Raw genomic sequence first — 14639 nt, 5'->3', positions numbered from 1 at the left:
TCCGTCTTCCTTTATTCCTATTATCTCACACATCCGTCAACCCTTCTCCGACCTACCCCAACACGCACACAACACACGAGCTCCTCACCCGTCCTGATCGCCTGGTACATATGTGACTGCAAAAACTCACATGGCTCCAAAACCGTCACACGTGACACATATGTGTGACGTGATCATGGTGCAAACATTTCTGAGGCACTGGGGATTGGTCTGAAGCATGTAAATATGTGTATCATGTTCATGTTGTGAGGGATAGTCTGTGCGGAAACAGAAGGTAGAAGAGCCGACTGCAAAACTTCGTACCGCCTTGATACCGCGATGATATGCACAACGGTTTACCATTAGTGATACTAAGTCCGAATTTGATAGTCTGCCACGGCGGAACTTGGGAAAGTACAAAAAGGAAGTACTTTTAAAGGAAGCCATTGTGCATTTCATCGCGGTATCAAGTCGGAACAAAATTGGCAGTCGACTCTTCTACCATATAGCATGGCAACAGAAACACCTGTGTGTGAATCTATATCTCAAAGTTTATGGCAGCCTAGTACGTACTTTCGTTTGGGACATCACATGACGGCATCCATTTTATGACACGGGAAGGTCAATGCCCTCTACGGCACACCCATCCATCCTACTTTGATAAAGTTTTTAAAACAATTTGAATGAATTTTAATAACAGAGGCTTTACTTACAATAAAGAAAATATTCATTTATGAAATATAATTTCACGTTAATTAGCGACAGTATTGTACGATTTTACATTTTGTAAAATATAAAACGTTCCTACTGTTTTATACTAGCAAACTTTACCTTTTATCTCAAGCAGCTCTATTTTTACACAGGAGTTTTTACATTCTAAAAAATAAACAATAGGGTATTCCACCATTTTTTATTAATGGTATCAGTCGATCAGGTTTGTTTTCAGGATCAAATGTCTGTATGGGACTCATTGTCTTAAAGCAATACAAAAGTCACAAATGATGGTCAAAGTCTGGCACCCGCACTTTACCGACGAAACGCTTCTAACAAATTGGCATTTCATCGTGACGTCAGCATGTAACGTCGCTTTTGCTTAGAAGTCGTGTAAAACAAGAAAATTGCGATTTTGTCGGTGAAATCACGGTGAAATATTGCGTTTATGCTGTACAATATATTTTTTAATAAAATGTAAGGAATCGAATGTTACCATTTTTTATTATTATTTGGAAGTTAATTTATTTTGTTCCAATACTGAAGTCTTTTATTTATTTATTATTCCCATATATTTTTTAAGTTTCTATCTATTTAACTAGATTTAGTTATAAAATTCAACATGTGGAAACAACCCTATTAATTCAACTCATTTAAAACTAATTTTGTTGCGAAAATTTTAGGCCTTCACCTAGCGGCTACGACCATAAAATTATATCTGAGATTTAATGCTATTTTTAAGCGATCGTTGTACAATTTCTCATTATTTCAGTCTATTTTTCTAACATTGTCTGAGATCCTCCCCGCCCAAAATCTGAGTCGTAGGGCGCCGCCTACATCCTATTGTCTTAGATGTCAAACACTAGGACAATAGAAATATGCAGGAGTAATGGTACAAAGGGGCGGGTGCAAGCGATGCAATATTTGGCAAGGGGTGAGTGCACACACCAATCAATATCGCACACATGTTGGAAACGTGTGCCCAATATTTTACACCCTACGATGTGAAAGAGACGAGTCTATCTATAAAATACTACTAGTGGCAGTAGACCTTACGAACCCTCATAGTTCCGCTAATAAAATAAAAAAATAATTGCCAAAAAAATATTTAAAGAACCAGCTCACCACATTTCACGAGAATCTGTAGATGATGCTACCTGTAGAGAAGAATAACCGAACAGCCGGACAGACATTAGAAAGCAGTTTTGTCTAAGCTGAAATGGATAACTTTACATAGCTCGGTCAATTAGATGTTGTCTATTATTATCTACAAGATACTTGCATAGTTTTTAGGTTGCTAAAAATTGCTAACAATAAAAATACAAAAATAAACGCCTATGTCCTTCCCCGGGCTTGAAACTATCTCCATACATACAAATTATACAAATTTCATCTAAATCGGTTCAGCGGTTTAAGCGTAAAAAGATAACAGACAGACAGAGGTACTTTCGCATTTATAATATTTATTATAATATTATAATTATTATAATATTTATATTTATATATATATTATAATATTTATTTAAGTGTATTGTGTTTTTGGTTTTGTCTCTTGTAATCAGTAATCAGTGTGTTTATTGCTGTCATAGGTATACAAGTTGGTACATTTTATTGGTTCAGCTATGAAACCCTGTAGGGCACTGCAATATAACTTAAATCTAACTTAATTACTATGGCTTAAAGCTATCCCTAATACGTGTTGTGCAATGTTTTTATTTTATTTTATTTTTTCTGGTACTTATTGGCAATAAAACATTTTTTTTTAATTTATTAATAAGAATTTATTATAAATTATAACTTCCGTCAAATCGTCAGTACTGAACCAAGTGGCAACCTGACAACGCAATACTTTACTCATACAGCCGATCATTTATGTTTGCAAAGCTTGATCATAGATTTCCTTAGATTTGCAAAATTTTAATAAGCCAAGGAGCATGTATAGGGGCCGTGTCGTACCGGGACACTAAAGGGCTGGCTTCGGATCGACCAAGGTGGAGACAACTTCATCACGCTTCACAGACAAGAGCCCACAGCTCTTAAATTGAATGATAAATGATGATGATGACGAACGAATTGTTACAGGCAAAACTGACCCATTCCTCCTATTTAAGGGTAAAACAAGCAAAATGCACACTCCGCACACTCCGCTGGCTCCACAGAAAACCAGCGCCGTTGACCACGCTAGTCGTGCCAGCTGCATTGCTGAGTGGAGACAGTGCCGGATTAAGACATTTTGGTGCCCTAAGCATTTCTAGGCCAGGGTGCCCCCTCACCCGGGATTTTTTCAAATTTGACTGATTTGGTAAACTAGGTGTGGCTGCAATGAAGGACGTGACTAATCTATGAATTTGTGTGGATCTCAAATAAAAACTCGAGTCGAGAAACCCTTTTACAAGACTGCAGCGGACTGCAACAACACTCGATTCTTTGTACTCGTAGTCCCGAGTCGAGTCATTTGTTAAGTCTTTTTTAAACTCAAAGGACTCGAACTTCGAAATTAAGGCTCCATCAGACCATCAACAATTTTGTAGGTTCTATTTAAACTATTAGTAAATAACTAAGACGTAACTGCATGATTCGTCTATCTACCAACTCATGAATTTTATGTAAAATAATGTGGTTTGAAATTTTTTTGTAATAAAGAGTTCTCTGAAAAAGACAAATCTCTACAAAATAGTCATAGGCCAGTCAAATTAGATTTTTGCCAAGAATTAATTCTCAGCAAGCTGGAAATCGTCTTAATACTTTCATTCGGTTCTTTTTAAACTAGTGTAATCCGAGTTTGCTCCATTCCAGTTGTGGAAATTTTTTTGCTCTTTTTCAGTTTTTTGCTTGTAATTCAAAAACGGTACGTTCGACGGAAAATTTGCTCCCAAGGCCCCAAAAATGTATCCACTCCTCCTGGGATGGAGCAAACTCGGATTATACGCATTAAGGACCAAATGAAGGTATTTAAATGATTTCCAGCTTGCTGGGAATTCATTTCTCAAAACGCTTTTATTTGGATCTAATTTGACTGGCCTAGCATATATAAGGCGATTTTCTTTTCTAAAAACAAGCATGAAAAATAAAAACTATCACAAACATTATTATTCACAACGACGGGACTTAATCGCGTAAAATAAGTTTATCGAATATTGTGTGTTGTGTGTCGACCCGGTGACATCCCTAGTGCGCAAAACGTTCAAGTTAATAAACAAGACCAAGTGCGGGTAGTTCGAAAAACTCGCGCGCCTAGAAGATGTTGATGTCAACTTGAGCCAGTCTTCTCCGAGACCACGGGGACAACGCCGTACTCGAAACGTCGGAGGTGAATTTAAAACTTAATTTACGCGATTAAGACCCGTCGTTGTGAATAATAATGAGTAAAAATCGTGAAAGTTTAATTCAGTGTATCATAACACTTTTGATTTTCAGGTTTTTGAAAAGAAATTTTTTTTATGGCATGGCTATAATTAATTTTTCGGAGCAAATCTTACTCTATACAATACATAATTGATAAATAAAGAATCGAGCCTCTTTTGTCATTGTCGCTTTTCTCTCATTTTTAAAAATATTTTTAATTTTGAATACGAACGCTAAGCTTGAGCATAAAACAATAACAATACGTGCTGTCCTAATGTCAAATCCAAGCTTGCAATGCAACGATAAGTTTCGCGTATATTATATTAACGTATATTATATTAACTATTATTATGTATTTGAACACTTTACAGGTGGCCGGTTTCCCGAACACCTACTCCTTCCTGAAGTACCGTCACAGCAAGCAACGACGCACGTACAGCGATTCGTCGCTGGGTCTCATCAAAGACCGGAGGGTAGGTTTACTCCTTCCTAGCTCTGGGAGCCTGGTACATGAGACGTCCGGGTTTTGGTACACGTGGTCCCATTGTGGCTTCTTCGTCGGCTTACAGGTTAGATTTGCGAAAAAATTACATTATCAAATGAAATAAAACTATGAAAACGGATTATATCGCGTATATTGAATTTATAATACATCCCGACGTTTACACGCGACCCCTTTACAGCGTTCGTGGTCAACGGGTGACCCGTTTACCCGTTGACCACGAACGCTGTAAAGGGTTCGAAACGTCGGGATGTATTATAAATTCAATATACGCGATATAATCCGTTTTCATAGTTTTATTTCATGAGTTACTATCGCGGTAACCGAAGACAATATTATACATTAACAAATATTTGTTAACTGAGGTACACCTACGGTTACGTAAAAATTATATTCAGCACTATAACGATGATGTTGCATTGCAATAATTAATCACAAACTCATCTAATGCAAAAAAACTCACAGTTGTTGTAATTTAAGATGATTTAGTAATTTTGATACAATTCCATTTTGAGTGAAAATAACGGGCTTTAATTTGTTCGAGTTACGACAGCCGACGTGGCAATGTGGTGGGTGGCAATAGGATAGGAAGTAATACTGCAATATTCTGACGCCAGAGGCAGCACTAGCACAAACCGTAAACCATAGAGTAGCTTAATACTATATCTTAAACAGTTTTTTGACAAGTTATAGATCATTTGTTACGAATCAATATGACATTGATGCATCAAGGCGGTTTGTTTACAATTTGTGCTAGTGCCCCCTACGTAGAGTTTTGCGAAAAAAATAGCAACAAATTGGAATCCAAAGATTGGTAAGAGAAAAAAAGGCAAACCAAAAACAAGATGGGAAAAAGACCTAATAGAAACAATAGGAAAAGACTGGAAAGAAATGGCAACAGACAGACAAAAATGGAAAAAATGTTGGACAAATACTTAAATATACAGGTAATAGAAAAAGGCGATTCGGAAGAGGCCTAGGTCAAAAAGACCTTACGAACATGCATATGGAAGAAACATACAATAAATATTAATAATGGTCACATAAAATGTCTACAGTTCGTATAATAAAGGCTTTAATAATAAATAATAATAATACAGCTAATTTAATCAAATACTTTTTAGTGATAAGTCTCAAGTCTCTCAATGCTCTCATTACACGAGTACTCCTTGCTACTACTGTTAGCCTGGTATATGGGACGTCCGGGTATTGGTACACGTGGTCGTTATAACCGAACCCCGGCAGGGATCGGAAAACTGCGGCTCGCATCGCTATCGCATTGTTACTAAACATAGATGACGAATTAGCTCTGCATATTGATAAATGATAATGACCCTACATAAGTTGAGCCATAGTACGCGGGATATCAAAGTTGAGCCCGTTTCAAGCGTAAGTATATACAAAAGTATATAAGGTATAACAAAAAATCGTGGGGATAAAAAAAAATAAAAGATACCCACTATTTTTGTTACACAGTTTGAAGTTAGCCTTCAAATTTGTTTTGCGTTCACTGCCCGTGTATCACACAGTGACACACACACATGCGTCTCTTTCGAGGTACAATTCCGAGTATAAACGGCTATTTTAGTATCTCAAAAATGCTGAGCCTTAAATTATAGGTATGGGACTTTATCAATATTCATGGCTCTAAGAAATGCCATTAACAACTGGACAGTTAGAAAATGTCAAAAATTTAGTAAATGTTCTAAACTGAGTTTTTAAACAGATCTTATCAATAGTTGTGGCTGTTTCTTATCTTTAGATTTAAGCCTAATAATGGTGATGTTTGGTCTTAAGACTCTTAAGTTTTTACTGTGCCTACTCTTACATTTTCCGCAGCCACTTTTTTTTTATACCGCGATGGTGGCAAACAAGCATACGGCCCGCCTGATGGTAAGCAGTCACCGTAGCCTATGGACGCCTGCCACACCAGAGATATTACATTCGCGTTGCCGACCCTTTAAAAACCTGTACACAGTGGCGTAACTAGCGGGGGGGCAGAGAGGGCAAGTGCCCCGGGCGCCATCCAATGGGGGGCGCCAAAATGCGCAAAAGGCAGCAGCAGGGAAACTTTTGTCAGTCGTCAGGGGGCGCAAATTTGGTGACTGCCCCGGGCGCCATATCCTCTAGCTACGCCCCTGCCTGTACACTCCTTTTTTGAAGAACCCCATACTGTAGCCCCTCGGGAAAACCTCGGCAGGGAGCTCATTCCACAGCCGAAGCGTCCGCGGGAGGAAATTCCTCTTAAACCGCACATTACGCGACCATTTAGGTGCTTGGGTGTGAGGATGAACGCCCTGCCGATGGCGAGCGGTGCGGTGATGGAAAGCGACCGTTGGTATCATGTCAAACAATTCTTCAGAGCACAGCCCATTGTACAAGCGGTAGAACACACACAAGGAGGCAAAGTCTCTCCTTAGACTTAAAGGTTCAATACCGCCTGTGAGTTTGGGATCGTCGACATTCGTACGTTTTTACTTTGTAATTTACTACAAAACGGTTATATTTCCTTGCCAAACCTCAATCTTCAACTGATTGCAGATAAGATGGGCTGAACCACTATTCTCCAAGTCGCGAGTGAAACGCTACCCAACCCCGGAGCCAGATGCGTCTCTAGAGCGAGTGAAGAGGATAGACACTCAAGCGGAAAAGAGACAGAAGAGGGAGGTCAACAGGCCTCTGTTCAACGATGAATTGTGGGAAGAAGAATGGTATTTGGTACGTTATGCTTTTCAGTCAAAGTCAAAATCAATATAATCTTTATTCAAATAGGCCTAGCAACAAGCACTTTTAAATTGTCAAGTTTTAAATATTACCTTAATCTAAATATCAGAGCAATTTATTGATGCAGTTATTATTATTCTTAAAAACATTGAATTATTATAGATATGTCAAACTTAATAATAAGAATTCACAAAAGGATCGTCAAACACCAAAATTGTATAAAAAATACTAGTCTTGAAACTCTCTAGAGTAAAAATCTAAATGTCAAAAAGTACGGATTACCTAATATAGGTATTCATTGAATTATCAATTTCATCATTATTAACACAATAATAAATAATTAATTATTTTCAATCACAATCCCACGGTGTTTCATCATTCATGTAGGCTTGTGTGCTACCTATATATAGGCTTTAGAGATAAGTTTATACGTTTTACATATTTTTTTGGGATAATTACAATTTTGCGCCAACATACTCTTTGCCGACTGTATAGATTCCAACGAGCCCAGACTAATCTCAATTATCAAATGAGGCATGTATAGCTTCCAGGTACCGCAACAGACGTGCTACATGACATGACTGTATTGTATGTGCTGTTATTGACTAATAACTTAATAAGTACCTACTGTATTGTCATCTGAAAACTGGGTTATTATTAATAGGTAATAAGTTGGTATAACCGAAGTAAGTAAAAAAAAATCAATTCATATTTTTAAGGTTCTTAGGAAAAACAGGTCTTCTTCTTTCTTATTTTTATCCTGTTGGGGTGTAGCCGGTGTAGGGCTCGAATCATATTTCTTTACTGTTGGTCTTGGGCAGTTAGGTTATGGGCAGCAAAAATAGGTATTCACTCAAAAGAAAATCGTGAATAAAATAAAAGCACCATTTAAAACTACACGTTCATGAGCATGACTTAGTAAGCATTTTTTGAAATGAAAACATATTTTTTTATAAATTCCAGCAAGACTCGCGCAACGTACGCTCGTTACACCGCCTAGACCTGAACGTGTTACCCGTGTACGCCATGGGGTACACAGGCCGCGGTGTCCGCGTGACCGTGCTCGACGACGGCGTAGAACACAACCACACCGACCTGCGTGATAACTATGTGAGTATGTCCAAGTGACGAAACGTGTCACCCGTGTACGCCATAGGGTTCACCGGCTGCGGCGTTAGAGTACCACGCGTGATAACTACGCGAGTCCATGTAACGGGTATAGAATATTATCCGTGTACGTCGTGGGGTACAGCTGCCGCTGCGCCCGCGTGTTCATGCTGGACGACGGCGCAGAATATAACCACCTCGACTGGACGATATACGTGAGTGTTTGTACGAGTGACGGATAGAACGTGTTACCCATGTTCGTCATGGAGTACAAATTCATGATAAGATAGTAAGTCCAGATAACAACAAATAGTTCTTGTTTGTCTTGGGGCACCCCGGAGGTGCATAGGGCCTCCACAAGATCCTTCCACGCCTTTCTATCTTGAGCAACCGTCTTGGCCTCGTTCCACCCCTCAGTCCTACGGTTCGTAGCTCGTTCTCTACACTCCGCCTCCAGGGGCGTTTGCGGGCTCGCTTTCCGCCTAGGCCGTAGGCATTGCAGAACCGGTACTGTTTCAAAGAACCGGAATTTTTGGTACCAGGCAAAACTAGAACCGGGATTTCCCGGTACTTTCGGGACTGCCTTAAAAAATAAGTTTTTACCTCAATTTTCAGTAAAAAAATCGTAAAACGAGCGTGAATCTTTCTCGTAGGCACACCATACCAGCGCTCATAACAGTCACGACACATTCGCTGCTAGGGACCCGCTAGGTGAACTGTATTCGTAGGCGCTTTGCGTTGCGTTGCATACGATTTTTCCCGTGCTATCGGCTAAATAGAGGTACGCTCGTAGCAGTCGTAGCGCGGAGCTCGCGCTGACACTAAATGTGATAAGTACTAAGAAACCCAGATCATAAAAATACTGAATTTGTACTGATGGCAAACGGTTCAAAAAGTTAGTAAGCACGAGTTCTCGACCGCTGAAAAGTGAAAACGAAAGAGAACAAAACTATGAATTGTTTGGGCGGTCGCACTTGGCTAATGGCGAAAATTTTGCTCTCGAAATTTATGCTGCCTTGGTACCGGAGGAGCGTTGGTAGCACCCTAGCTCGACCTAGACAATGGAATTGTAACATCGGTGGCTGTATGCGTGTGCTTTCTTCACGCTACGTGACGCTACTGAAGTAGGTACTGACTGAGCGTCGAATGTACTACATATTTCTTAATTTAAAATTTAAGATAGTGCGTCCAGTTCAATAAAACCAGTGTTAAGTGATCTGTGATTCGACCAGAGTTCCTACGAAGCGTAATACTGGTTGTTAAATCCATATCGCCTCGCATGGTAAGCGATTTGGGAAACAGTGGACAACATTGCTAACTACGTATGTGTCATGAAGTCCTAGTATTGCAGAGGGGTTCGTAGCACCAGTTAGTTACCCCAAGCACACTTTGGCCATCTTTTACGTGTTGCCAATTAAAGTTTGTTGTGGGTTACCAGTATTAAAAAATAATATGTTTTTTCTCAGAATAATGACTAAAGCATAGAAGTCGGGCAAAAATGCTTCGCAAATATGTATACCCGTACTTTACTTCCTTACGAATTAGATAATGTGCCGAAAAGAGATGCATATATGCTTGTTATTTCTCATTTACGTACGGTGTCATAAGTTTGATAATTTGCTAGGGATGTAACTGTGTCGACTTTTTATATCGATAAATTATACATAAGTTTATGTGCCGTGTAAAACAATAATCACGAAATTGGCAAATTGATAATAGTCTGGCTAATGAAAGTTGAACCTGAAAAAACGCGGCAATTTCAAGAAATCTGTAGCAGGCGGCTCGTTGAAATGAAATGAAATGAAATGCGTGGAATACAAGGATTGCATAACTTTTATACTTTTTATAATTTTCATATTCTAAAAATCATTAAAAAGTATAAAAATTATGCAATCCTTGGAATCAAAGAGCCGCCTGATATGAGGATTAATGCATGTACCTAATATAGCTTTTATCTCATTTGCAGTCTACCACTCAGAACCGTCTAACTATACCTCTCGTTTTTTTATCATTAGAAAGAAGGCGAGCGATCTTAACGTGTCGTTTTATCGAAAAACACTGAAAATAAGTCACAACAAATATAATATACGATCATTTACATACTTTTGCTTTCATAAGTAAAATATTGCTATATTTATAAAAAAACTTGTCAATAAAAAGACACGTGGAAATGGTTTACCGTTTTTTCTAATGCTAAAAGACTAAGTATAGTTTCTAGTCATGTACAGTCAGCTGCAGAGAAAAGGCACCCCCCTGCATACAAAGTTCTGTAAATTAGTATGGACGTGGGGTACCTTTTCTCTGCAGCTGACTGTACCAAATAGGAAATATATTTTTTTTATTTAATAATAGGGAATATTACGCGAAACTCGGCGTAGGTGGCGCCACTATCACAATCTGAGGGTCTATCGCGAAACAAGAAAATCGAACTTTCGTTATCTAACATCTCTGTCACTCTTGCTTATTCGAGCGATAAAGAGGCAGCTAGATAACGAAATTTCGGATTCGAGTTTTCCGGTAGGTCCCCTGAAAACTTGTCAAAAACCTGTTAAAGGTACAGTATGAATAAGTTACTCTACGGTGCACTAAAAAAGCTAGTGCTGCACTCTGGTGGCAGAACATTGCAGTAATATCCCCTATTCCTCGTCCATTGGAAATCTGAAATAAAAAGTTGAGTTTTGTAACCAACAATATTAATAAAAGGAACATTCATCAATGATCATTAATGTCTTTTTTATTGGGGTTCCGTACCCAAAGGGTAAAAACTGGACCCTATTACTAATACTTCGCTGTCCGTCTGTCTGTCACCAGGCTGTATCTCATGAACCGTGATAGCTAGACAGTTGAAATTTTCACAGATGATGTATTTCTGTTGCCGCTATAACAACAAATACTAAAAAGTACGGTCCCCTTGGTGCGCGCGTCCGACCCGCACTTGAGCGGTTTTTAGTATTAAACTATAGTCTGGCAAACACAATCTGTCAGTAAGTAAGAACAAAGAAAACTATAGGTACAGTCGAAGGCAAAAATATCGATCCAGACAAATGGCTTAAAAATATGTGAACACGATTTTATTGTCTGAGCGTACACATATTTTTGAGACTTTGGGAATGTATATATATTTATGCCTTTGACTGTACTCATCAATTAAAATGAGACAGTCCTGGGCCAAACTATAAGAAAGCTGTAAATGTCGATAGGTTATTGATCTGAGGTCGATACATCACTATGCCAAAAATATAACCTTTCATACTTAGCAGAAAAGTTCGAAAATATATGCAAAAATCTATATAGACTTGAATGCAAGTAATAATTACATAAACAACATATCGATTTCTATGTTTAGGGTCAGGTCCTATAAATTAATTTCTTCAAAATTGAACAAAACTCACCGATTAAAGGTTATCGGTTCGTGCGTATTTTCTTTTCTTCCTGTATGCGATTTACAGCCCTAGATCACACAAGACATTATCACAAAGGGAACTTCAAACCATTACAAATAAAAACTCAGCACGTTTTCCAACAATCTTTCAGGAATAGCAACAATATAATTAAAATAAACCAAGATGACCGCTGAAACATCCCGAAATATTTCAACTAAAATAATACGACTATGTCAAGTTGTTGCAGTTGACACCTACCTGTGAAATAACGAACATATATTTTATTTGGCTGGATTATATTATAGAACCACATAGGACCATTTGACATTTCCCTCAGTTCATCTTATGACAATACTGAAAAAAACGAAAGAACTTGCGGATTGTTGTCTCACTCACTCATAGACAAAAAGTAATAACGTGTTGTGAATACGATATCTTTTACCAAGCTTTTATTTTTGCCCGGCTTCTTTGCTTTAGTCATTATTCTGAGTGTTTTTTTTACATGTTTGATATGTTGTCATTGTAAATAATATAGTTGGTCAAACCAAATTGTCAGTAAATAAGAACAAAAAAAAGTATAAGTACTCATCCTTTTCTTTTTGGTGCTAGTACTAGTGCAAGACAAAGATATAGTTGGTCAAATCAAATTGGCAGTAAATAAGAACAAAGAAAACTATACTCATCCTTTTCTTTTGGGTGCTAGTACTAGTGACAAGACAAAGATAGTATGAATCTCTCTGTCTATTTTTAAAATGAGACAGTCCTTTGACAAACTATAAATTAAATATAATGGAATTAAAAAAATTCCATACTATACTCATCCTTTTCTTTTGGGTGCTAGTACTAGTGACAAGACAAAGATAGTATGAATCTCTCTGTCTATTTTTGAAATGAGACAGTCCTTTGACAAACTATAAATTAAATATAATGGAATTAAAAAAATTCCATACTAAGGCCTCATAAGCACGAGCGCCTTTTCAACGCGCGTTATAAAGGGTTTAAATACTTTAAATGACACAAATGGATACATATGTATTTATTTATACTATTTATGCACACCATGGCGGTGGCGCTTTTTATCAAGCGTATCCATTTCGAATTTCGACTTGAAGCGTTGACCGTTAAATCGAATTCGCGGATTCAAGCGCTTTTTTAACGCGCGTTGAAAACTCGTGTTTGTGGCCTCTTAAATTGTTGCCATGTTTAAGCATTTTACGCATGAATCTAGTATAACTGGATCGGTCATGAGGAGTGGGGGAAAATGACCGAACGGGATAGTCTTATGTATCTTTCAGTAGGAGTAACAGAGAAAGCGCTGTTATTGTTTGTCCTTGTCATAGTTTCACTTTTCCACCGCTGCCACAACCGAGGTTGTGGCAAACAAATAAGTACGTGACATGTCATGTTTGTTCGTTGCTTGTTTAATTGTTGTTGTTTTGTATGAAATTGTGCTTTCTCTTATGAAATATAGTGATGGTTAGCGTTTTGAATGCTTGAACTTTGATAAAATACTGGTGAATTGTTCTGTAATCGGCTGTAATAGCCGCGAGCAAAAATATGAGATCATAACCTTTCACACGTAAGTACGGTATTTTACACCTTCCTCTTAACGCAATATGTGAGAATAACATCGTAAAATTACGTTACACTCAAAGCAATGTAGAATCAAACGATTTCAATAAAAATATCACAATTATTTACGCAAATTAACAAAACATTATTTGTAAAATTATCCGCCCAAATTACGTAGGTAGATAGGAGTCGGAGGTCAGCCATTTTTAAACTTCTTCTTAATTTAGCTGCATAACAATCATGTTAGGGATACCAGATGAAAATATCATAATTTTATAGGTAATTTTGACCTCGAAGTTTTTTCGTACTTCTAATTCCAAAAAATAAATAAACAAATGTTGTGAAGATTAAATGTGGTGTACATTAATTGGTGTGATTGCGATTTGTGATTTCTTTAAATTAAAACCCATAATACATTTTATTTTACGTTTTATTTACTAAACATGTTTAGTTTTGTACCACCTGCGCGAATTATAAGAGGTATTTCATTGTTTATACGCCTAAAAAGAACGACCCATTGACATTTTGTTTAACAATTTTTTAATACCGTCAAACAAGCTAACTTTGCCTCCAGGGTAATCGCCCCAACGTGATATCAAATATTGGGGTAATTTTTACCAATATGGTATCCCCACGTTTATGACGTCATCTATGTCTATCCCTTACGGGCGCACGCGTATAGCTGGTCTATATAATGCTAGGTCTATGATTTTACGTCAAAAATGTGACAGTTACGTAGGAAGTGGCGCCCTCAATAATTTTCTACAATTTCTTGTTGGACTATACTAAATTTATAAAAGAAGCAATATCCTCGCACATTCCTGTGTTGCGAACGTAACTATAATGATATTGATCATAGAATTCATAAACAGTATCTTGTATGATCTTGTATATTGACAGAATGAAGAACTGTCAGCTCACTAGTAACGCAAACTATGTGTGGGTTATGTTATCCTAGTAGCAAAGAGGTGGCCGCAGTGCCCGCGTGCTTCACAAGACTCGCAGATCCTGTTGTTGGCGTCTGAGTATAGAGGGCGCCGCTTGTCCCGGGACATTATGGAGGCGTTCATTCACCTTCCTTCGCAGACTACTACCAGCAACATCCTTAACTTACTATTTTAAACCTTATGAGATTACAATAAGATTTACAAAATATAGACAGTTCCAATGTCGACGATGATGGTACATTAGAGTTATGTGAGCCTATTCTCAGAGAGGTGGCCACAGCGCCCGCGATGGGGTTCACGGACAAGTCACGACGGTTGAGCTATGCTTCGTTCAATACTTGTTAAGTATGATTGCCTGGTAGCTGCGAG

General features: G+C 37.9%; 1 protein-coding gene across 1 annotated transcript in view; it reads left to right on the top strand.

The window, feature by feature from the left end:
- The window catches only part of LOC134748742 (neuroendocrine convertase 1-like), a 66399-nt gene that overhangs the window by 11295 nt on the left and 40465 nt on the right, over positions 1–14639 (top strand). The window contains exons 2-4 of the mRNA XM_063683518.1: positions 4407–4508; positions 7079–7255; positions 8225–8371. Of these exons, the coding sequence (XP_063539588.1) occupies positions 4407–4508; positions 7079–7255; positions 8225–8371 (426 nt within the window). The remainder of the gene's footprint in view (positions 1–4406; positions 4509–7078; positions 7256–8224; positions 8372–14639) is intronic.

Source organism: Cydia strobilella, chromosome 17, assembly GCF_947568885.1.
Source record: "Cydia strobilella chromosome 17, ilCydStro3.1, whole genome shotgun sequence".
In the NCBI taxonomy this organism is placed as follows: domain Eukaryota; kingdom Metazoa; phylum Arthropoda; class Insecta; order Lepidoptera; family Tortricidae; genus Cydia; species Cydia strobilella.
Note: the sequence above shows the minus strand (reverse complement) of the source record. Positions and strands in the feature narration are given on the sequence as shown.